The 25175-nt window shown below is 34.4% G+C and overlaps 1 protein-coding gene and 1 non-coding gene across 7 annotated transcripts in view; both read left to right on the plus strand.

The window, feature by feature from the left end:
• The window catches only part of CCAR1 (cell division cycle and apoptosis regulator 1), a 46908-nt gene that overhangs the window by 6252 nt on the left and 15481 nt on the right, over positions 1-25175 (plus strand). For 5 of the 6 annotated variants that reach the window (XM_070470750.1, XM_070470747.1, XM_070470748.1 and 2 more), the window contains exons 3-16: positions 5325-5497; positions 5902-5946; positions 7908-7940; positions 10547-10740; positions 11705-11819; positions 11922-12114; positions 14064-14193; positions 14467-14628; positions 17066-17291; positions 17880-17993; positions 18527-18693; positions 19434-19644; positions 20464-20547; positions 22246-22431. In XM_070470750.1, coding sequence (XP_070326851.1) covers positions 5325-5497; positions 5902-5946; positions 7908-7940; positions 10547-10740; positions 11705-11819; positions 11922-12114; positions 14064-14193; positions 14467-14628; positions 17066-17291; positions 17880-17993; positions 18527-18693; positions 19434-19644; positions 20464-20547; positions 22246-22431 — 2033 coding nt within the window. The remainder of the gene's footprint in view (positions 1-5324; positions 5498-5901; positions 5947-7907; positions 7941-10546; positions 10741-11704; positions 11820-11921; positions 12115-14063; positions 14194-14466; positions 14629-17065; positions 17292-17879; positions 17994-18526; positions 18694-19433; positions 19645-20463; positions 20548-22245; positions 22432-25175) is intronic. The other variant, XM_070470745.1, reaches the window with a different exon arrangement.
• On the plus strand, positions 18331-18395 carry LOC139036134 (small nucleolar RNA SNORD98). Its single transcript, XR_011488872.1, has one exon. It is a non-coding gene; the product is annotated as a small nucleolar RNA SNORD98 (small nucleolar RNA).

A 25175-nucleotide genomic window follows, 5' to 3' on the forward strand; every position in this document is an offset into this window, starting at 1 on the left:
TTTGGGTTGATTTAGCCAATTCCAGGACATGTTTTCTAACCCATTTCTTTGACCATTTGTAAAGTGATGACATTTTGGCTATAGACAAAACAACGAACTAGGTCAGTAGTTAAAGTCATAGTGGTTATGTGATGCTCTAACAAGGGAAGCTAATACAGTTGTTTTAAATGTGACTTCATATATACACAATTTTCTATACAAACTATTTATTTACGCTGTGCCACACAGCTTGTGGGATCTTAGTTCCCCAACCTGGGATTGAACCCATGCATTGGAATCATGAGTCTTAACCACTGGACCCCCAGGAAGTCCCCCCATACAAATTTTATTAAGATCGCACTCCGTTTAAAGTTACTTCAAAATACTGACTTTATTTCTTGTGCTGTAGCGTGTTAGCTTATCTTACACCCAGCAGTTTTTATCTCCCACTCCCCTACCCTGTCTTGCCCCTCCCTCCCTCTCCTCAGAACTAGGTACTAGTTCTCTGTGACTCTGCTTTTTTGTTACAGTCACTAGTTTGTTTTATTTTTTAGATTCCACATATATGTGATATACAGTATTTTTTCTTCTGCTTTTTTTTCACTTAGCGTAATACCTTTCAAGTCTGTCCCTATTGCTGAAATGGCAAGATTTTTTTTTTTAATGGCTAAGTAATATTATATTGTGTATATATACCACACATCTTTATCCATTTATCTGTTAATAAACACTTAGGATGCTCTCATAAATATGACCTCATTTTTTCTTCCTTTTTAATCTGGCCCAGTGGTTGTCTTAAAATCCCCATCTCTTGAGTCAGGAGCTCACATTGTTAAATTGCAAGATTCATGGTCTTTTTCAAATAATGGCTGATGTGCTATGTATACTTACATTAGTTATCTCTTGATAGAGTTGGATTTATCCAACGCATTTGGTAGAAATCGACGATTGCAGAAATTCCCTGGCTGTCCGGTAGTTAGAACTCAGTGATTTCACTGCCCGGCTCCCTGGTTTGATTCCTCGCTGGGAAATTAAGATTCTACAAGCCAGCATTCCTCCCCCCCGCCCCCTGAAAAAAAGGGACGATTGCTGCTGGTGTGGGCTATCCCTTTTTAAACACTGCTAATGCTATGTAATAGGAATTTGTCTCCAAAACATTGTTCTAAAAGTAAAAATAAATGTACATAAAATCTTATGCTCATCAGTATGTATTTTCCCTTTGTCTCTGAGCGTGACTTGGTCTCTCATCAGTGAATGTTGTTATTAACATCCTGTAAGCTACACACCAGTGAGTACTCCATCCTTCTATCCTAAATTGAGTGGGCAACTCATGTTTATGCATGTGTGACTTCCCTTCAACTATTTGTTTTATGATCTGGGAAATAATTTTGGTCTCTTATAGCTGAAAATGTTTTGAAAGTGACTTTGAAAGTTTGAGTACTAACTTTGGATAATAGAAAACTGATTGAAAGAAATGGAGTTGGAAACTAAATTTCAGACTCATTCAAGGATGGAAGAAATGTGACATTACAGATGGTGTCTTTAACTTCCGAGAGGGTTGACCAGCAGTTAGTTGAGTGGTAGCTAAGAGACTGTGGCCAGGATCATTAACCATCACTTCATGGGATTTCAAGAGAGTGAAGAGCTGTTGTCTGCTAGAATATTAGTCTTCATAGAGACTCCAGGAACCCTGTATAACTCTGACTTCTTTAAGGGTTTCACCTCTTCCTTGTAGAAGAGCTTTTTTCACTAAGTATAACTTTTTGTGATGATGGATATATTCTGTGTCTTTGTTATCTAATATGGTGGCCACTAGCCTCGTGTAGCTGTTGAGCCCTTGCTGCTTGAAATGTGGTTAAAGTGACTAAGACTAAATTTCTCATTTTGTTTTAATTTTCATTAATTTAAATTGAGATAGACATGTATGGCTGGTGGCTGCTGTATTGAAAATGTGATTAGTATAGAAGATTACAACATTTAGAATATGTTATATTTAAAATACTATTTTATGCCTCAGTTTTTAAAATATCTTCATGGCTTATTTATACCTGAAAGTTTGTACCTTTCACTGTTTTAGTTTCTTATTCTTAATGCCTTCTAATTCTTAAAAGATAATAAAGGGGGAAAAAGGTAATGAGTATTTCCTATTACTTGCATACGTTATGGGCTTAGAATATAGTCTCCAAAGCAACAGCAATATATCAACCAGTGAGTATCTGTGCATGGAGGTATCAGAAAGGTTTTTGATTTCTGTGAGGATCACTTCTTAGGAAGGATGTTGAGTTGAAGATGACATTTAGCAGACTTGTTCACTTGATTTAAAATTTGGGTTTATATTGTTTTAGTAAATCCACAAGTCATAAGGAGAATCTTCCATGTCTTCTCCCACATTGCTTTTTCTCTCCATAAGATGTAAGATTGCTTTTGAATGTATATTGATACACGGTAATTTCAAAGGATAAAGCATTGCTTCACCAGTGCCTTAAATGCAATTGACATGTAGTTAATATACAGTGTTGTGTTTGTTTCAGATGTATAGCAAAGTGATTCCGTTATGTGTATATTTATATATGAAGTTTTGAACTTTATTATTTTGGAAGGGTGACTCATTTTAGTAAAGATAGGTATAAAGATAATAAGAATTTTTAAATTTGTGGGTTTGATAAGATAAAGGAACAGCAAACAGGACAGGTTTCTCTTACATGTTTTGATGGTGTGTTCCCTGGTATTCAATATATGATAACTACTGGTATGTCATAAAATGAATACTTCAGTCATATGAAACTGATTTTACGTTTAAAAAAAAATATATTTTACATTTGTCCTTGTTATTAACCTCTGGTAACCTTTGGTCATTTAGGGCTTATATCATAGGTCTGTGGAAGTATTGATACATGGTTATAAGTGTATCTGTTTCAGATGTATCATGAGACCTTCAACAGTCATATTGAATCAGGTACAGATAAATGAACAGACTGTTCAATGTGGATAATTGGAAAAAATCTCCAACTGATAAGTGTTAGGCCACTTAGGGAGAGAGAAAGATCAAGTCAGAGATTCATACCTTTGTTCTTTGCAAGTTATCGAATTACCATGCAGAATTATTAATTTTATTCAATTCAGAAGAGTAGAGAATGCTATATACAAATATTCAAGGATAGCTTCTTAGATCTAGCTACAAAAAAGAGGAGCATTAATAAATTTTAATAAAGTGTACTTTATTGAGCTTAAAATCTCAAATGATTTTAAAAAGAGCTATTATATAGACATATAAAAAGCACAACCTACGCACAATGATCTGACAAAGTTTGAATTAACTAGCTAGTAGTGTGCAGCAACTACTAGAATGTAAATTCCTTCCCATAAATTTCTCCTAGCATGTGAGCCTTTCAGTACCTGTCAGTCTGCATTGCAGTTTCTAATTCATCACATTGACTGTCAACAGTGGAAAAGAGATTACAGATATCAGCTATCATCCCACCTACTTAATGCTGGGCTGCTATATGTTGTCAGAGTCTAGAACACTTAGGAAAGCTGTAGGAAAAAGAGCTGTTTTTGAGATACTGGCTGTGAGCCCTTCTACTGTGACAGCTATCGATACTTTGCAGTGTTCTGGAAATTGGTACTAGCAGAGTCAAACAGCAGATCAGAGGTCAGAGCTCTTGTAGGGGAAGGAGATGCAGGCATGATTTGAATCACCAGAAGTTACTTTTGTCAAATGCAGAACATCCAATTGAATTTTAAATGCTAGTACTTTTTCCTAGGTTCTTTACCTGTCTTGTGTTTACATGAGAATTTTGCTTCTGTTATTCTAGAAAAGTGGTTCTTAAGCTTGTTGGGGTTTTTTACCCTTTTGAAAATCTGATGAAAACTAAACTTTCTTATCTGTAATTTTATGTACAGTTTCAGAAGTTAACAGGATCTACTGGTTAGAACCTGCGCTGTAGTTTTGTACGTTTTTTTCCATTCTGAGTGCAGTTAACCTCATTTTGAATTTGCATTGGTGTTAAGACATTCCCCACTGCAGTTAACCTCATTTTGAATTTGCATTGGTGTTAAGACATTCCCCACTTCTATTTAAATTAATTTTGTTATTCTTGGTTTCTTCTTTTTACCCATCTATGGCATCTGACTTACCTTAAAAACAAAGAGAATAAAATATTAATGTTGCAAGGGTTTAGGATTGTATATTCAGGACATCCAGTAGGTTTTTCTCCCCACCTTAGATTCTTTTTTACCCCCCTTCATTCTTTTTTAATTTTTAAAACTCATGTTTTATCAGGAAGTAATTTGTAATTTATATGAATTCCAGACATTTCTGGGATTTGCTTGTTTTTGCCTCATTTTGTTGGGTTGCTTTATTTTTAAGTGGAATTAATCTGGACTCTTAAACAAGATTGATGATGAACCTCACACTTCTACAGATTCTCTGGTAGATTCTAGACTCGGTGCTTTGATTAATTAATAAATGGTCTCTGTTCTGTTCCTGTAAGACACAGTATTGTTCTTTCTGTATGGTTATTAACTAATAGCTGTTGAGCAGCATTTTTTCAGGTTACTCCTGATACAAGCAAGAGGATTTGGAAAAGGGAGTGTTACATGAGCAAATACTGTTTTATGGTGATCTCTTTTGAGATTCAAGTGCTTAGTGGCAAATTAAATGTTCTGAGGATTCTTGCAGTAAAAATATATACTTGATTTGCTGTTGCATTAACTTTTAAAACCTTGGACCACTTTTTTCCAACTTTAATGTCTTGGGGATCTAGTCGTCATTCTAGGAGATAAAGTTTTGGGAAGTGCAATGCTAGACTGCATTTTAACTTTGTATTTAAACTGTTCCTATCGTCTGTTTGCTAGTTTTACAGTTTTTTAATACAGAGTAGAAGTACAAGAAATACATGAAAACATCCTTGATAGTAGGATGTTTGAAGGGTGGATCACTTCCAGCAACACTGTCCTTAATGTATGATTCTAATCTGCTTGAGGATTAAACAGTACATTCTAGATGAGTAAAATAAGATAATATATTTTCTGCTCTTCCTGAAAATATTTTTTGAGGGTACTTCAGCCTCTTGGTCTGGCTGAGGTTGGTTGGGTTCATTCTGTAGTTTAATTTTATAGATTAATGTCTTCTTGTATTTATCATGACATGAACAAATATTTAAAGGCATTGGAATCTGAGGTGAGGCATTACTGAAATTTTTCTTTCTTTTTTTTTTTTCTTTCTTCGCTAAGCAGTGGCAGACTGTAATGCATAACTAAGCACTCATTGAAAATTCCTGGAAAGGATTCAAATAATCTTGTCTTTTTTTTTGTCTTCCCCCCTCTTTTTAATCTCACTTTAGCTGCATTGGGTGTTCAGCAGCCATCTCTCCTTGGAGCATCTCCTACCATTTATACACAGCAAACTGCCTTGGCAGCAGCAGGCCTTACTACACAAACCCCAGCAAACTATCAGTTAACTCAAACTGCAGCATTGCAGCAACAGGCCGCAGCTGCAGCGGCTGCATTGCAACAGGTGAATGTTTAGGTTTTAATATGTGACATAGAAAACTTTCACATCTGAGTAGCCAGGGGTAGGTACCTCTACATTTTAAGGAATGAGTAATTGTGGAGTTGCATTATGCTTATTTTTTTCTGATGATATGAATTATTTATGCCCAGGACATAACAGAAGTGTAGCTGCAGAGTCAAAATTCTAAAGTCCTTATATCTTGGTTATTTGAGTAAAATTTCATTCTTGATGAATCCGAAAGTATAAATAATCACTATTTTGTTTATTTTAGATGAAGTGTAGCGGTTTAGAAAATTCCTTTTTAGTGTAATGCTGGTTATGTATTTGAATGTATATGTGTGTATATTGCTTTTTGAGAATGACTAAAACTAATATCCATTTTTTTCTTTAAAAAATCTTTTTTCCAGCAATATTCACAACCTCAGCAGGCCTTGTATAGTGTGCAGCAACAGGTTAGTTTATATTTTCCATGTTAAAAACTGATTTTTAAAAAGTTGTTTGTTCCAACTAAACTTACACAGATTTTAGTTCCCCTCAGTAACCTTAATGTGTGATTTGAATTCTTCTGGAGTGGAAGAAATGTGGTAGGTATAAAGAAATGTCTCCAAGGGAGAGGAAGATAGAAGAGAGGTTCTGAAAACTCAAATCCTCAACCAGCAGTCAGTCTTTGTGACTTGTGTTTATGAAAGCATGTAGAAGATAATCTGGAAAGAGTCACCCTAAATGAATCTTTGGTCCAATACTCCTGTTTGAAACCTTCAGGCCTTCTGTCCTGTACTAGACTACATGTCAAAATGAAAAGCTCCTTTTTCCCATTTGAAGCCTAAACCCTAGACACCAGTGACTTTCAGCCTTTATTCATTTAAAGCAATGTAGCCCTACTTTCCCCCCCTCCTCAATCAAATTGTATATTGAAATCCAGTATGTAAAATATTAAAATAGTGTTGAAAATGGGAGGAAGCCTCCCTTTGTAGTTCTGCTATTCCCAGGGCAGAGTTGAACAATTTGAAAGCTCCTTACTTGGACTAAAATAAGTTTCTTTGGCTCCTTTCCCCAATCTCATACTCTAATCATCATCTTCAAGGGTTATTATATCTGTGATGGTAAGAAAAACAGAACCCAGGGAGAAACATAGCAAGCAAAGGAGAAAGTCTGCCTTTAGATTTTATTTTAGTACCGTTAGGAAATACATTATCAAAGCCTAGGTGTTGTTTTGAACCACATCAAAATGGCAATACTCAGTTTTTGCCCTAAAAACTGCCTTTACTTATCCATTCTTAACTTTCAGATAAAGAAATTTGATAGATTTAACATTTATACTGTTTTGAGTTAAAATCTCATATAGATTGTTTTATCCTAGCTTTTTAAGTCTAGTAAGAATTTATTGGGAAGTTTATTAGTCACAATGAGTAAAAAGTCATGAACAGAAGAACTGAGATCTTCAGATCCCACCATTGGGCTTAAAACACTAGTTAGAAGCTAATAAACATCTGAATCTTATTTAAGCCCAAATCTTACCCTGCCCAGGATATCCACAGCTCAGAAATGATGCCCATGCTTTCCTCAAACTGCTGACCTAGCCAGTAGGAAAAGAGACCTTTCCCTCAAGCTGTTAAGCATCATCAGGAGATGCCTGCTCTTCTAGCTGTATACTCTTCAGTACTGTTGGGGCACTAGTGCATGATAGGACAGCTCCAGGCTGGGCAGCTGATTAAGAATGTTGAAAAATGACAGGGAGAAGGAGCACCAAGGATAAGTAGTTTTTGGAGACCCTCCTGGTGGTTAATAAAAAACACAGTGCTGAGACTTCATAGTTACTTCTCTTCCACAGAAGAAAAATTTAGAGTTTCTCCCTTCCCATCAATTCCTTTTGCTTTCTGGTAATGTTATACTTTGTTATTGCCGTCAAAACTATGTCAGAATGTATGGTTGTTTATGGTCCCCATGCCTTTGGCAAATCTGACTGTGAGGAGGTGCTTCTCATTTTATGGATATATATATATATATATATATATATATATATATATATAAATAGACATCTAGCCAGTAATATTTTTATATAGATAGCATACTGATGATATTGAATCATTTCTGTAGCATGGTAATTAATGTGGGGCAGAACCGGAAGTTTTCCCCACTAGGGACTTGTGGGTTTTTTCCTGGGTGTTATTCCTGTGAAATAGCAAAAATAACGTCTTGATCCTTATTGAATGACTTAGTCTGCAGTTGTTACAAATACTTGTAGGAAACCTTACCGTAATGACTTCTGTTACTTTTCATCTGTTTCTTAGAAATAAAGTAATCATTTAATAGAAATTTTTCCTTTTGTAAAGCATCTGTGAAATAGCAATTCCGATTGATCCTTATCTTTTTTTCTTTCCTGTTTTTGTTTGGTTTTTTGTTTTATTTTTAGTTACAGCAACCTCAGCAGACTCTTTTAACACAGGTTAGTTTGGCATTACTTTATTTCTTTTGAATATCTTAATGCAGAGTAGACTAAAGTTTTATTCCTATTCTGGGTTTTCTTTCAGCATTTAAAAATCAATATTTGTTGGATTCACATAATAGTTTAGCAATATAATGTTCAGTAGAGCATGTTTTTGCCTTTTCTTTTATGCTGTTAGATTGCTGGTCCTACTGTGATCTAGTTTGAATAAATATGAGGCCTTATTTTAAATTTAATACTGATTTTTTTACTTTACATTTTCTTTGTAGCTTAAATTTTTAGGGATTTTTTTTTTTGTATATGTTATATCTTTTCATTTGACTTTAGTATAGGAAAGTTATTGTAATGCATTATCAACTTAATTTTTCAGCAACATTAAAAATTTTGTGAACTTTTGATACATAATGCTACTTTAGGTTTTGTGGACCACTTACAGTCTATGTTGCATATTTTTTTTCCTTTTATATAATTCTTTAAAAGTACAAAAACCAGGAATTCCCTTTGTCCAGTGGTTAGGACTCCATGCTTTCACTTTTGAGAGCTCAGGTTTTGATCCGTGTTTGAGGAACTACAATCCCACAAACTGCACGGTGCAGTTTTGAAAGAAAAAATGTAAAAACCATCTTTGAGTAGTAAGTTGTATAAGAATCATAAGCTGTGAGCTGGATTTGGTCCTTGAATTGCAGTTCAGTGGCCCCTGGTGTATGCAGCTGTTAAGAAAGCAGAACCTGTAGTAATAACTGAGGACAGTGATTGCCCCATGGATAGGGAACTAGATGGCAAAGGAACCGGAATAGAGACACTTTTTACTCTGTAAGCTTTTGTACCTTTCACATGTTGAATCTGTTAGTTACTTTTAAGAAAGTACACTTCCTTTGACAAATCAACTTCACTTTGTTTTTATAAAGAAGCTAAAATTGGGACTTCCCTGGTGGTCCAATGGTTAAACTGAACTTCCACTTCAGAGGTCAGGAGTTTGATCCCTGGTCTGGGAACTAAGATCCCACATGCCCTGCAGTGCAGTCAAAAAAAGAAAAAAACAGCTAAAATTGATTGACACGTATGTCCTATTTTCAGTCTTCAATAGTAGGATTTTCAGACTAAATAGAAAAGGTGTAAAAGTTAGCCTTTTCTTAGAATGCTCTGCTCAGTTGTGTCCGACCCCAGGGACTGTAGTCCACCAGTCTCCTCTGTCCGTGGGGATTCTCTAGGCCAGAATACTGGAGTAGCTTGCCGTGCCCTTCTCCGGGGAATCTTCCTGACCCAGGGATCGAACCCAGGTCTCCAGCATTGCAGGCGGATTCTTTACCGTCTGGGCCACCAGGGAAGCCTTTTCTTAGAATAGCATTTCCCAAAGTGTACCCATATTTTTTTTTCTTGTATGTAATCTTTAAAAGTGCAAAACCCAGGAATTCCCTTTGTTCAGTGGTTAGGACTCAGTGCTTTCACTGTTGAGAGCTCAAGTTTAGATCCTTGTTTGAGGAAACTACAATCCCGCAAACTGCACAGCGCAGTTTTGAAAGGGAAAAAAATGTCTTACGATGTTAAAGAAACGTCATGAGGATTTTGTGGCTGTAGTTTCAAGAGATGCTGAGTTCTTTACTAATTATAGGACTGGATTCACCTTTGATTTTTTTAGTTGTAGAACATCGGGACTTGCTTTATTGAGAAAGTGTAAAAGCGAATTATGGAATTTGAGCTGAATCATGATTATTCCTTTCTTTTTAATGATTTTGTTTCTGTTTATATACAGAATAATATATATAATGTGTTGTCATATACATTGACATATATAATGTCAATAATGTGTTGTTATTCATGCTTGATTATGCCAGAAAAGACCAATGAAACTGTTACCTTTTCCCTCAAGTTTTATTGAGTTATAATTGACATATGACATTGTATTAGTGTAAGGTGTACAGCATGATTTAATATCATACGTATGTATGGTGAGATGTTCTTCATAATCCGTTGACATGTATCACCTCACATAAGTGAATTTTTCTTTTTCTTGTGATGAGAACTTTCAAAATCTACTCTCTTAACAAGTTTCAAATGTATGATACAGTATTATTAACCATAGTTACCATTCTATACATCTCCAGAACTTATGTTTAACTGGAAGGTTGTACTTATTGATCACTAGCACTTGTTTCCCCCAGCAGACTCACCTCTGGCAGCTACCAGTCTGTTTTCTGTTCTTATGAGTCCTTTGGTTTTTCTAGATTCCATGCATAAAAGTTAGATCATAAATAATTGTATTTCTCTCTCTGCCTCATTTCACTTATCTAGGACTTTCCTGAGTCTTTGTTATGCTATTAGGGATTTTGAATTTCTAAGAGGCTAGAAATTGCAGTGTTTTTTAAAACTCATTACACTATGGTGGCTTTTTTCCCCTGAAACTTCCATGTAAAAGCATTCTTCTGAGGGAACTTAATCATGAAATTGATTTAAAAAAATTTTTTTTTCAGACTTGAGTTGCGTCTTCAAGGTGTACCTATGTATTAAATTGTGTTTAGAATTTTGAGTTAGTTTTAAGTAGTCAGTTTTTATTTCTAGCCTACTTGTAATCCTTACCTTAATTTGATGTTGATTTTGTTTTATAGCCAGCTGTTGGACTGCCTACAAGCCTTAGCTTGTCAACTCCTCAACCTGCAGCTCAGATAACTGTATCATATCCAACACCAAGGTCCAGTCAGCAACAAACACAACCTCAGAAACAGCGTGTTTTTACAGGGGCAGTCACAAAACTACACGATACATTTGGATTTGTGGATGAAGATGTATTCTTTCAGCTTAGGTAAACTTTAATTAGTTGTTGGCAGATGGTTGCTTGTATTTAGCATTTAGTATTTTGATAAGATACCTGCTTAACTGTGGCATGGAATTGTGGTTTAACTATAATTTTCTGCTTTAATAATTCAACCTGTACTGTGACATTTTTTGATGGAGAATGTGATGGAAGATATCTTTAGATTATTGAACACTCTAGTCATTGTGAATTCTTTATAAATGTTTTATAGGGGTGAGTTTACATTTCTAGCTGTTAATGAGCAGACTTACAGTAAGATTTAAGATTTAAGTAGTCATATACTTTTTAAAATTTAATCTTCTATTTGACATACCTAATGATAATATATATGGAAAATGTTTTAGCTTCCCTGGTGTCTCAGACGGTAAAGCATCTGCCTGCACTGCAGGAGACCCGGGTTCGATCCCTGAGTTGGGAAGATCCCCTGGAGAAGAAAATGGCAACCCACTCCAGTATTCTTGCCTGGAAAATCCCATTGGATGGAGGAGCCTGGTGGACTACATACAGTCCATGGGGTCGCAAAGAGTAGGACATGACTGAGCGACTTCACTTAGTTGAAAAAAATAATAGGATTAAATGATTGATAAACTAATGGATTTGAAGTAGTGTTTTTGTTCATGTAGTGGTGGTTGCAGGGAATATGTATTTCCTTTGATATGTCAGATGTATTTCTTTCTTTTTTTTTTTTGATATTTCAAATGTATTTCCAATGAACTTCCTTAGAAGTACTTTGAAATATTAAGTTTAATTACTATGTAAGATTTTTCTGTTTAAGTGGTTCTCCTGTTTTCTATATTTTCTGCTTAAGTCTCAGAGGTGTATCTACTTTTTAAAAGAGATTTTCAGGCTTCCGATTTCTGGTGTACTTTACAGTGTTTAGTATTAACATATAAATCTTTTTTGGAAGAATTTCTTCTAACAGTGTTTGTGTTTAACTTAATTTTTTTTTCAGTGCTGTCAAAGGGAAAACCCCTCAAGTGGGTGACAGAGTATTGGTTGAAGCTACATATAATCCCAATATGCCTTTTAAATGGAATGCACAAAGAATTCAAACACTACCAAATCAGGTATATAAAGTAGTATTAGGTATTATAAAAGCTTGGTGATTGAGTCTTCCAATTTACAAAGATTTTTCTTTGTTTTTTAAAATGTTATTTCTTTTTGTTAAGAATCAATCCCAAACTCAACCTTTACTGAAGACTCCTCCTGCCGTACTTCAGCCAATTGCACCACAGACAACGTTTGGTGTCCAGGCTCAGCCCCAGCCCCAGTCACTGCTGCAGGCGCAGATTTCAGCGGCTTCTATTACACCACTGTTGCAGACTCAGCCGCAGCCTTTACTGCAGCAGCCGCAGCAGAAAGGTATTACAGACTCAAACGTAACTGTTCAGTTACTAAAATAATGAGAGTATGCTATTAGTTACCAAAAAAGCAGGGACTTACAGAATACCTAAAAAGAAAGTTAAATATCTTTTGTAGAGAATTTCTACTTCTATAGCCATCAGGAAGTGTTTTTGTTTTATTTATAGAGGAACATGTATTGAGACTTCTTATGAACATGACATTGTATATGTGTGTAGAGTCTGGTGGCAGCATCTCACTCATTGAACCATAGTGCATCAAATAAATGAACTGTTTTAAATTTTCTTCAGCAAATTTATAATTTGTAACTCTGTATACAGTTTTCTTACCCAAAAATACTAAAAATGATAGTCTTAACTTTTGCAAAAGTCTACTTAATTGGTATTTTTTAAAATGTAATTGTGGCATTGTCTGCTTTATCGTAAATTGGCACACATAATATTTATAAAACAGGTTGCAGTTTATTATTATTAAATAAACACCCATGTAATCATTACTTGGGTAAAAAAGTACATTATTATTTAACTCCTTTTCTTTTTTAACAGTTTTACTCTAAGTGTGTATGCTCATAATGTACTTCAGCTTTGCCTGTTTTTGAATTTTACATAATATGTGATTGTCTATATAATCTTTTTATAAGAATTTTGTTCAGTATATTTTAAAGTTTTTCATACTTGTTTCATGTGACTCTAATTTCTTTGTTTTCACTCTTGCATAGTCTTCCATTGTATGAATATTGTACAGTTTATAGTTTTCTTTGGTAAATGTACTGTTTCTAGTTTTTGTTTTCTGAAAACATCTCAGTGAATGTTCATGATGTAGGCATTTTGACATTTCACCCATTAACGTAAGTGTGTCTTAAAGAGAATCTTTTCCTATTATTACCACAATCTATTGTCACTTCTAAGAAAAATCATTTAAATATTTTATTTATATTTAGACACCCCCAGTTGTCTCCCAGAAGTCTTTTAAAAAGGTGGTTTTTTGTTTCCTGAACGAACAGATAGTTAAATTTCATGTATTGTATCCGGCGATTTTACTTGGGGCTTCCCAGGTGTCTCAGTAATTAAGGAATCCTCCTGCAGTGCAGCAGACAATGGGTTCCATCCCTGAATTGGAAAGATTCCCTAGAGAAGGAAATGGCAACCTACTCCAGTATTCTTTGCCTGGAAAATACCATGGATCAAGGAGCCTGGCAGGCTATAATTCATGGGGTTGCAAAAGAGTAACTAAACAATAGCAACAACAGTGTTTCTTTAGTCTTTTTATTCCAAAATAGTTCTCCATTTTTTCTTTCTTCCTTTATAGCATTGACTTTTTAAAATATTGGTCTAGTTGACTTGTAAATTCTTTTGTAATGTTATATTCTGGATTGTGTGGATTCCTTGTGGTATTTTTACCTTGTTTTCTTTCTGCCATATAAACTATAAAAGTTAAGTCTAAAGGCTTTTGGCACATTTTAGGTGATGTTTTCTAGTTCGTACTGCATCATACTAGGAGGCACATGTTGTCAGATTCTTTCAGTATTATAGGTGGTAGATTGCTTGGTCAAAGTGATGGCCGTAGATCACTTTTTATAGAGGTTTTTCTCTGTGTAGAAAATGTCTGGATGATACTCTGGTGCTGTGGGAATGTCTTGTTGTGTAGCCAGCAACAATGGTTTGTTGTTTTTTAATGTTTTTGGTTTAATATCTGTAGGTCAGAGATTGGTACATCGTAGCTCTAGGATTTGATCTGTGGCCTGGTTTTGTGTGGTCCCTGAGCTAAAAATGGCTTTTACACTTTTAAATGATGGTTTAAAAATATACAAATATGCAAATCATCCCTGACATTTACATTTATGGGTCACAGAACCTAAAAGCCAAATTTTTCTATATAAAATTTAACTGAGTGATGCTTTTAAACTTCATTTAAATAAGTTAAAATGTATTTTTCTGTATCTTTTAAAGCTGGTTTATTGCAGCCTCCTGTCCGTATAGTTTCACAGCCACAACCAGCACGAAGATTAGATCCACCATCTAGATTTTCAGGAAGAAACGACAGAGGGGATCAAGTGCCCAACAGAAAGGATGACCGAAGGTATGTTTTTAGAAGTGTACTTTTGACGGTGGTGATGGTTGTACAGTGTGAATGAGTGTACTTAATGCCACTGAACTGTAAACCTCAAAATGGTTAAAACAGTAAGATTATTATATTGTGTGTATTTTAACACAGTGTTCAAGAAGTTATTTAAAAATGTGCACTGTGAAGTGTTGCTTATATTTATATATATGCTTATACATATTAATTTACTTCATTAAAGAACTCTTTGATAATGCTATAAAAAGTAATTTTAGAAAAATTTGCTTTAAGTCGTGAAAGAGAGAGAGAAAGACGTAGATCCAGAGAAAGATCTCCTCAGAGAAAACGTTCCCGAGAGAGGTCTCCTCGGAGAGAGAGAGAACGGTCACCTCGGAGAGTCCGACGTGTTGTCCCACGTTACACGGTTCAGTTTTCAAAGTTTTCTTTAGATTGGTGAGTTCTTTTTTTCCCCATTGTTTTCTTAAATTACTAATTTTGTACTTTTTGTAATTTGGAGGAATGTGTTACATTTAGAGTTGTTGGTTTTTTTTTTTTACAATTTTGATTTCATAACATTTAGTTCTTTGTCATATACGAGCAGAAAGGCAATTTGAATTAGCATTTATGTTCTTTGCAAGATTGCATTATTTCTATACACTCATTATAAGTACTAGCGATTGAAAAAGGCAGCCCCTCTGTAATGAAATTTTTCCTTAAAAGTAAAATTATTTAAGATTCTAGTTTATTAATGACTTTATTAAGCTCATGCATAGTTCATTGTGTATGATGGAGTAATGATACATTAGTGACCAGTTGTTCAAGTTCTCTGTGGCCATGCAGTATAATAGAAACATAGTTCTATGTATGTACTTAAGAGACATATAACATATGTGTGTATACATATATATATTTTAGCTTTTGAAATCAGAAGTAACTGGAAAGTTACCAAGAATTTTTGAGCTTCACTTGTGAAATGGAAATTAATTAACTATCAGAACTAATTGTGAGGTTGAGTTGATTTGATGTAAGTAAAGCACTTAATCCAGTGTATGGCAGTTGTAGATACTGATGGTTAGGATGTGGTGGCCAGCTAGGTAATAGGTGCAAGTTGATAAATGACTGATTTACTCTAAAGGAAAGGAAGAATCCTCTAAAAGCCTTGAAACTGGTAGTTGTGTAAAAGATAAATTAACATGTGGTAAAAGCAAATTTATAGTAAAATAAGAAAAATGAATCAGTGAAAGTGTTTAAAACTGTTTGACATAGGAACAAATAACTATGCAGTTCAGTGTCTTGAGAGGGTATTGCTCCATCTGACAAAAGTATTCATAATACTGACCTACAAAAATTGAAATTTCTCTTTATTCAATTTTACATTGATAAACCAGTGTAGTGTCTAAGCTACTCCACGCCCCCACAGTCCTGCTTGATGACTTTGCTTAGTTGTTAGGTAGTCGTCGTTCATTTACTCTTGCGTGTGGTAAAATCACTAACGATTCTTAATTTTTATTAGTTTTTTTGTTACTCCTGTTTACTTGTATATTTAAAAAATATGTCTGCATATTTCAGAGGAATTCATTTGAAAACAAAATCAGATCACCAGATATTAACTGGAGCAGCTCTGCTTTTAAACTCATCTGTTCCTAGTCTTAATTGCTATTCTGGGAGGAATTGATATTTAGGATGTAATTTGAGCAACTGTCGTTATCCTTCCAAGTTAAATCTTCACAGTATCACTTCATCACTTTGAAGTAAATTTCCAGATATCAGAGGAACACATTACAAATAAAAGTTATTTTAAAGTTTCCATATTTCTTCTCATCAGTAGTTGTGGAAATCAAGATTTTCGTTTAATAGTGTGATTATAATAGGGAATATATGGCAAGAAATGGTGTTGTTTCATTCATTTATAGATTTTATTCCTTTATTCCTATGGGATAAAACATGACTTCAAAAATTCTAGTGATGGAAAACTAAAACATTTTTTGTTTGTAACACTTTTAAAAACAATAACAACACAAATAACTTCACATTTTTGATATTTTGACAGCAAAATTTTATCCAAATATGTCAACAACTGTAATGACAAGCTTATATTTTAGGTTTCAAATGAAAAGACATCCCTGTGGATACATAGAGCTCACATTTTGTACTTTTTGTTTTTTAAAAGGACAGTGTAGTTAAACTTTTTATCTTAACACACACTATTGGTATTTTCCACTTTTCATTATGTTAACATATCTCTCAGCCTTTTTCCTAGATTGATTTACTTTTGAGTGTCTCTCCTTTAAATGTTCTGTTTCTTAGGAAAAAGGAAATCATCCTTTAAAAATAAATTCAGTATGTCACATTTAAAAGAAGCTTATCCTCTCTTTACATAATAAATCAGGTATGGATCTTAATCATTAAATAGAGAGGTATAGAGATGGGAAGAAATAAAGGTTTTATTTTTTTCTATACTGTATGAGCCTGATGGAGGAGCTGTCATACTCATTGGTACTATTCTTATCCCTTCTTTGTATTCTTTCTGTATGAATCATAATTTTCTCAAAAATACAGCTTTAACTGAAGCAGAATTGATTTTGTTCAGATCATCTCTGGAACTTGGTTTGAAGTTATTTCAGAGGGTCTTCTCTAAGTGAATTTTAAGCTACACACAAATAATAAGGTAACATGTAGGTGCTATTTATTCAAAACTAAATAAACTTATTTGAAAATTACATTTTCATATGATTCTATGTAAATGTAAAGCTCGTTAATAGTTGACTATTCATTTTCAACTGGCTTTTAACTGTGTCAGATGATATATTTATAGCTTTAGAATTGAGTGAATCTTTGCATAATCTTTGGTGTTAAGGCACTTTATTCACTACTTATGTCTGTTTTTCAGTCCTAGTTGTGACATGATGGAACTAAGGCGCCGTTATCAGAATTTGTATATACCTAGTGACTTTTTTGATGCTCAGTTTACATGGGTGGATGCTTTCCCTTTGTCAAGACCATTTCAGCTGGGAAATTACTGCAATTTCTATGTAATGCACAGAGAAGTAGAGTCCTTAGAAAAAAATATGGCCATTCTTGATCCACCAGATGCTGATCATTTATACAGTGCAAAGGTTTGTATTCTGTGATACACAGCTAAAATTTCTGAGCAGTTATTTGTATTAAGAGTGTATGTGAAGTTAATCTTCAGGAAGTATTTATTATGTTTAAAACCTGAAAGCCTGTGTTTTCTTCTTGTCTGCCTGATTCTGTTTGGTTGTTAAAGTAATTTAACCTCTTTTTTGCCTTAACTCTTGAGCTGTAAAACTGATACTGCTCCAACATTTTCAACCTTATAAAACGTGAAGATGAAGTTCTTTTTATTGAGTTTTTTGAAATGTTCTATGGCTTCTGGTAGATCCACATAAAATGTTTTGTTGGGTAAATGCACCATATTTTAGTCTTCAGGATAACATTGAGTATATTGCTTATGGTCAGTAGTTTTCTGCTATTTGATAAATATAGATCAAAATTTCTTTCTTCCAAAGTTAAAACTATATAATTATAAGGTATCCAATACCATTTCTGCTGTAGCATTTTCCATTTTTACAACAACAACAAAAAACTTCAGATAACTGTTATGGAAGGATAATTAGTAGTGGTTCTCATTTTTTTACATTACTTTAGACTTTTGACAGGATTGAATTATTTGACTATAATAGGTAATGCTGATGGCTAGCCCTAGTATGGAAGATTTGTATCATAAGTCATGTGCTCTTGCTGAAGACCCACAAGAACTTCGAGATGGATTTCAGCATCCTGCTAGACTCGTTAAGGTAAACTGAAAGATTTATTTTAACTTTAGCTGTATATTTACTTTGCTTAGTTCTGTCTATATATAAAATTTAAAAATACTGCCTTTTAAATTTTGTTGATTTGTTTTATAACTTATTTTAATATAGTTACAGCAGTCAATGATGTAGGTGTTTTTCTCATTGCAGATTGTGGCTGTATCTTACTTGTATGTGGCTAGTTCAGCTGTCGTTTTGATGCTATAAATTTGAAGCATAATAAAATCTTAGTGGATTTAGTGTATCTGGATGCTCTTAAAGTTTGAATTATAGCTTGTTTCTTTAAAAGAACTTTTTATCTAAGGAAATATTTTAGAAGGATGAGTTATGATGTGTAAATCCTATTCCATTGCTGAAATGCAGTGTGGAACACGATGAACTGAACTCTTCCTTGACTGACAGATATCAGAGGTAGTAAAAATGGTATTGGAAAGGTTTGTTCCTTTCCTTTTCAAGTATTTAATTTGTAATTTGACAAGTTACATAATACATGTAAATGATTCTTTGTTTTAAATTAGTTTTTAGTGGGCATGAAAGGCAAGGATGAAGCCATGGCCATTGGAGGCCATTGGTCTCCTTCGTTGGATGGACCAGACCCAGAAAAAGACCCTTTTGTGTTGATTAAGACTGCTATTCGTTGTTGTAAGGCTCTGACAGGCATTGATCTAAGTGTATGCACACAATGGTAAGTACTAATTCATTTCTTGATTAGAGATGTTTTTCTAATAGTTTATGTAGATGTTCTTGTCCATCAGCCTTCTCCCACCCCCAACCCCCGTATTTTAGCAATCTTGATCATGCAGATAATCTCAAAGGAAAATGCTCATTTGTAGCAAAAGTTTATTTGGTGCCAAAAATGTTTGGGGGAAAAGGATTAAGAACTAATCAAAATAAACTGAAAATATTAATGTTTTGTTACGCTGTACTTTGGAAGTTGGATGTATGTTGAAAATATTTTTCATTTCATGCATAGCTGGAGAAGATCGTCAAGAGAGAACTTCATTTCATTATAATTCTTTTGTTATAAAATGATGTAGTTGCTGATTATTTTTGTTCAGCCATATTTTCTCTTGAGGCTTATTTGTCTTGTGTATTTTAGTGTATTTCTTGTGATTTAATTGAGAACATTCTTTTTTTAGCACATGAAATCTGAACAGCTATCCAGCTTCTTCAGGTATTCTCTAAAGTATGGGTAGCTCTGTAATCAAACTTGACAATGCCTTGGGGAACATATTCTTCTTTTAACCATAAAATGTTGTACAAATGTACCAAAAGAGGAACTATGGCTTCTATAATTTTTTTTTCTTTAGACCAACCTCAAGTTCTTGCAGCAAAATTTCTTTACTTGATGTGCTACAAGTGAACTAGGGTCTTTAAAATGTATTTTAGAATTTTTTTTCCAACATGCTTCTTCCCTTGCAACAGGTACCGTTTTGCAGAGATTCGCTACCATCGCCCTGAGGAGACCCACAAGGGGCGTACAGTTCCAGCTCATGTGGAGACAGTGGTTTTATTTTTCCCGGATGTTTGGCATTGCCTTCCCACCCGCTCAGAGTGGGAAACCCTCTCCCGAGGATACAAGCAGCAGCTGGTCGAGAAGCTTCAGGGTGAACGCAAGGAGGCTGATGGAGAACAGGCACTGAACGCTAATCCCTTTTTCTATTTCCGCTTCTCACAGGCACAGGAACACAGGCACAAATGCACACCACACACTACATAACAAACACACATGGAGGAACATAACTGGTAACAGCGACTGGTAATCCAGCTTTCAGCAGTATAGTTGTATGTTCTCTTCTTATAAAAAAAAATTTGTCTATTACGCTAACTTTAAGAGTGCTGAGACCTCAAAGGAAAATAAGTTGTGCTTAAATTGCACAGAATTTTGTTTTTATCATAGGTCTAGTTGCTGGAATCTGGGACCAGTTGTTGAGCAAGATTCAGTATTAAGCCATTTTAAACATTTTGCCATTTTCTAAAATTTAAAAAATTTTCTCTTTCACGGTCATCATTTCTAGTCATGGATATTTGAAATTGGACAACCACAAGTCTGAGAGATTTGAAATTTCAGGCTATGTGGCGGCATCTTTGGTACATTTGAAAGGTCTGACTAAATCAGTCTTAACTTTGGGTGGTTTGAAAATTGGGGCAAGATCACACACTGTGTGGTTAGTGGAGAACCGGCAGTGTTTGTGCATCCCTGATATCCTTTGTGTTGTAATTTATCACCCTTTTGTGTTTCACAGATCTGGCTTTGATTGGCTGATGAGTGTCTTTGTGATCAGTTAAAAGTGGTAGAATGTATGTACGTGGACTTGCCTAAATAATAACTTTAGGAGAAGACAATCTGAAACATTTGTGACCTTGCACAGATCAGCAACAGACTTTTAAAAATAAATTAACCTTTATTTTAAGGTTTCAGAATAGTAATTCTGTTCTTAACTTTGTATATCAGGATGAAGAAGAGAAGGATGATGGTGAGGCTAAAGAAATTTCCACTCCTACCCATTGGTCTAAACTTGACCCAAAGACAATGAAGGTAACTTTAAAAGTAATGATATTTAATTAGAAATCTGTGAACAGGAATAGAGGATATTGTAGACAATAGTTTTTCAGATATAAATCATTAAAAATGAAGTCTGCTGGTTATATATGAAATTCTGTGTTATGTTTGTGTGTGCAAAAATTAAGTAGTTCAACCAATAACTGGTGAATGTAATATGCATATGTGTATAGTGTGAGCAATATTGTTTTCTGATTTGGGAACTGACCAAGAGTTGGGATTTCTGCAAATTAACGTAAATTCCATGAGAAGGAATGAAACATAGAAAAAGATTATCCAGTTTTTAAATGAATTTAAAAGTAAAATGTGGATTCATAATACATCTGAACTAGTAGGAAGGTAATATAAGACTCTGTTTGAAAATCTTTGGCTGATTTTACTAGTTTTTCTTTGCTTCCCAGGGTCTTTGGACCTGTTACCTTTTGACAGTTTTGCATCTCCGGGTCTGTACTGTGAATGTAGATTTAGAGAGTCACATACATAAATTCTACGTAGATCAGAAACTTGCTTGCTTTTGCAGCTTTCTGTTTATTAACACATAGAAGTTGACCTTTTGATTAACTTTTTTTTTTTTATTAACTTTTGTCCTCAGCAAAATCAGAGTTTTTCTTATGAAACTATAGTTTTTAAGCCAACATTGGTTTTTAGTAAGTAGAGAATATATATCATAATTTTGACACTCTTGTATTACTCCTCAACATCAGTTTTCCTTAACATCAGGTTTAATATAGAAGCCTATAGATTCAGAAGATTAGATGAAGCCTGCAGCCCCAAGAAATTTTTGTCTAACTGATGGCTTCTCTATTATTTCTTAGTTTAAAACTTGTATTTCTTTGACTATAAATATTATGCATGCTTATTTTAAAAATTAGTGTATATATAAAATATTGAAGGAAAAATGACACAAGTCTGTCACTCAAACACAGCAACCTTTCTTAAAAATTAGATGTGTTATCTTCTGTTATTTTTTCTGGATATAAAGTGTTTGCTTGGTTGGTTCTAATCATGTATAAAAAAGTTGCCATTTCATCCTTTTCAATTAATAATAGTGTCTCCCATGTAGTTTATTTTTAAATGTTTTATACTGTTCCATTCAAGTGGTTTACTGTTTTTTCCTTAGGTATTAATATTACTCTTTTATTGGATATTTTGATTCTTCACATTTTTGGATGGAGGGATTATGACAAAGAATGTATAAAAAGTTTTTTTCCTTGTGTATAAGTTATTTCCTTAGGGTAACTTCCCAGAGACTAGAATTTCTAGGTCAAAGAGCATTAACTTCTTTTAAAGCATCTTAAAACATGTTGCAAATTATTAAAAAAAAAAAAAATTCTGTCAGTTTGCATTTTTACAAACATTTTATGAGCTCTACAAGGGTACCTTTCACCAAAACTTTAAAAAAAAATCATACATGGAGAAGGAAATGGCAACCCACTCTAGTATTCTTGCCTGGAAAAGTCCACGGACAGAGGAGCCTGGTGGGCTGCAGTCCATGGGATTACATGACTGAGCATGTGTGCACGAGGGTGGAGGGAGATGGGTTGGTAGCAATAAAGTGGTAGAACTTAAAAAAATAATAAAGAAAAAATAAAAATCATACAGAAGATAATTGCATGATTCCTTATTTCATGATCCTGTTTCCATTTTCTGTGTTTTTATGCTGTGTATATTTAGGTAAATGATCTCCGAAAAGAATTAGAAAGTCGAGCTCTTAGTTCCAAAGGCTTAAAATCCCAGTTAATAGCCCGACTGACAAAACAGCTTAAAGTAGAAGAGCAAAAAGAAGAGCAAAAGGAATTAGAGAAATCTGAGAAAGAAGAGGAAGAGGAGGATGATAGGAAATCTGAAGATGATAAAGAGGTATATACTAAATCATTTCAATACTATTAAATTTAATATTGGTTTATAGGGTTCTTCGAATATGTATGTGTATATACGTCTATTAAGATATAATTTACACCAGAAAGATAAAGACCAATACAGCATACTAATGCATATATATGGAATTTTAAAAGATGGTAACGATAACCCTATATGCAAAACAGAAAAAGGGACACAGATGTACAGAACAGACTTTTAGACTCTGTGGGAGAAGGCGAGGGTGGGATGTTCTGAGAGAACAGTATTGAAACAAGTATAGCTTGTTGGATCATCAGTCCAGGTTGGATGCATGAGACAAGTGCTCAGGGCTGGTGCACTGGGAAGACCCAGAGGGATGGGATGGAGAGGGAGGCAGGAGGGGGGATTGGAATGGGGAACACATGTAAATCCATGGCTGATTCATGTCAATGTATGGCAAAAACCACTACAATATTATAAAGTAATTAGCCTCCAACTAATTAAAAATAAATGGAAAAAAAAGATATAATTTACATAATAGTAAAATTCATCCTTCTAGTGAACAGTTGTGCTGGTTTTGACACATACATGTGGCCATTTCACCACCACCACAGTCATCATATATATAAAAAAGGTCTGTCATCCCCTAAAAATAGCTTATAGTAATATCTCTTTGTAAGCATTTTCTTCTCCTACCTGGTCAGCCTCTGGAAGCCACTAATCTGTTTTCCTATAGTTTTGCCTTTTCAAGTATGTCGTGGAATTATATAACCTTTTGAGTCTGACCTCTTTAACATAATGCATTAGAGATTCACCCATTTTTGTTGTGTGTTTCTGTAGTTCTTTTTAGTTGCTAAATATTCCATAGCATCAGTGTATCAGTATTTATTCATTCTTCACTTGAGAGACATTTGAATGATTTCTATAAGTCAGGTGTTTTCAATCCTTCCTCTTAGAAAAATGAATAATAATGTTTTAGATATTAAAAAAATCAAAAAAAGTTTACTTGACAGAGCTATTAAGTTCAGAGATTGAGTTCTAGTGAAGTGCTTGTCTGAGAATTTTGCTGCTTTAAAGCTGTGTACTTGATTGCATCTCAGTTCTTAAGACTCAGAGGCTGTTTATTCACTCTTGTTTGTGCCTCCATCTTGTATGCCCAGAAGAATAACGCCTGGGTGTTTTATGAATTTGAAACATGGGGATATCAGAAGTGTGTTACACCAACAGTAATTGTGTAATCCAACATTATGTCTGTACTAATGGAATGTATTGTGAAAGTACACATCATTATTTATTAAGCCTTCCTACCAAAAATGTTTTACCTTAATCTAATTGTAAGATTTAGAATGTATGAAATTTTACAAAGCATCTTGTCTGAACTTTTCATAAATGTTCATGTGATGAAAGTAGAAAAATGGTTTAAAGAAGGCTAATAATGGCAACTGAATGCATTGAGTAAAACTTGACCCTGGATCAGGGTGGGGGGGGTAGCCATTAACAGTAGTTTTGAGATAATTGGAGAAATTTGATTATGGATGTAATAGTAGATTTGATAGTGAAATTATCTCAGAGTTGGCCAGTGGGAGGCATTTCAAGTTGACTTCTTTGTTCTTTGGAATAGCCCTGTGTCATCTTTTGAAGACTTTGCTTATTTTGCATTATGCTATAAAGAGTTTTAGTCTCATTGATCTCATTGATTACTATCCCTGCCCTGTTTCTGAAGTCAGCCATTTCCCCAGGAAGCCGTGATACCTTTTAGTGAAGAACGGTACATCGTATTTACTGTGGTATGCACATGGAAAGTGAAGAGCTTACACTATTAACTCCAGTTCTACTCCGCATCACAGACTTCATCCTGATTTTCTCTTTCCATGTATCTTAACTCCTTTCACCAATAATGAGAAACATATTTTCTATTATACTTAATGGATTTGCTTACTTCCTCAGTTATATATCACAGTCCCTCTCCAATCTGTATATCCTCCTTATTCCACTTTAGTCTTATTTCCTGTCCTACACTTTCTCTGTATGGATGCCCTCCTTGTTTCATTTGGATATCAGTGCCTGATAACTGGGCAGCTCTTCTACTCTGGGCCATTGTAGCTCTAAACTTTTCTCACCAACCTCAATCCTGTGTAGACACCTACTTTGCTTGTAGGAATTGCTTTAGAATTGAATTCAGAACAGCAACAGAAGAAAGCAGATTTTCACTTTCTGATGTTAGTGGGCAGTGGTGCTCAAATCCTAAATCCATTGATTTACTGAGGTTAAAAATGGTGGTATTGTAATTCTTATTTTGTTTTCACATATTCCTCTCATCTGCTGTTTTGGTTACGCAGTGGTACAGGTTTGCCTTTTGGTAAATTCATGTGGAAGACAGGATCAATACTTGATTGTTTTTTTTCTTTTGAAAATATAGAATGTTGGGATTTCTCTGGTGGTTCAAATGTTTAAGATCCTGCCCTTCCACTGCACAGGGCATGGGTTCAATCCCTAATTGGGGAACTAAGGCAAAAAAAAAGGCTTCAGGAATTTGCATCATTCCTCTGCCATACTAATGTAGTATATATGGTGCTCCATCAAGCACTATTTGTTGTTGTTTATCCAGTTTTTATAATAGTGAATTGGTTTCCTGCATCTTCAGATGGTTACCTGTTTGTTTCTAAATATTATGAATACATGGATTTGAACATTTTTAATGGGTTTCAATTCCTCTTGATTCTTCTCCTTATTAAAGCTCAAATTATCAACTTTTTTTTTTTTGC

Source organism: Odocoileus virginianus, chromosome 7 (genome assembly GCF_023699985.2).
Source record: "Odocoileus virginianus isolate 20LAN1187 ecotype Illinois chromosome 7, Ovbor_1.2, whole genome shotgun sequence".
Classification (NCBI taxonomy): Eukaryota; Metazoa; Chordata; class Mammalia; order Artiodactyla; family Cervidae; genus Odocoileus; species Odocoileus virginianus.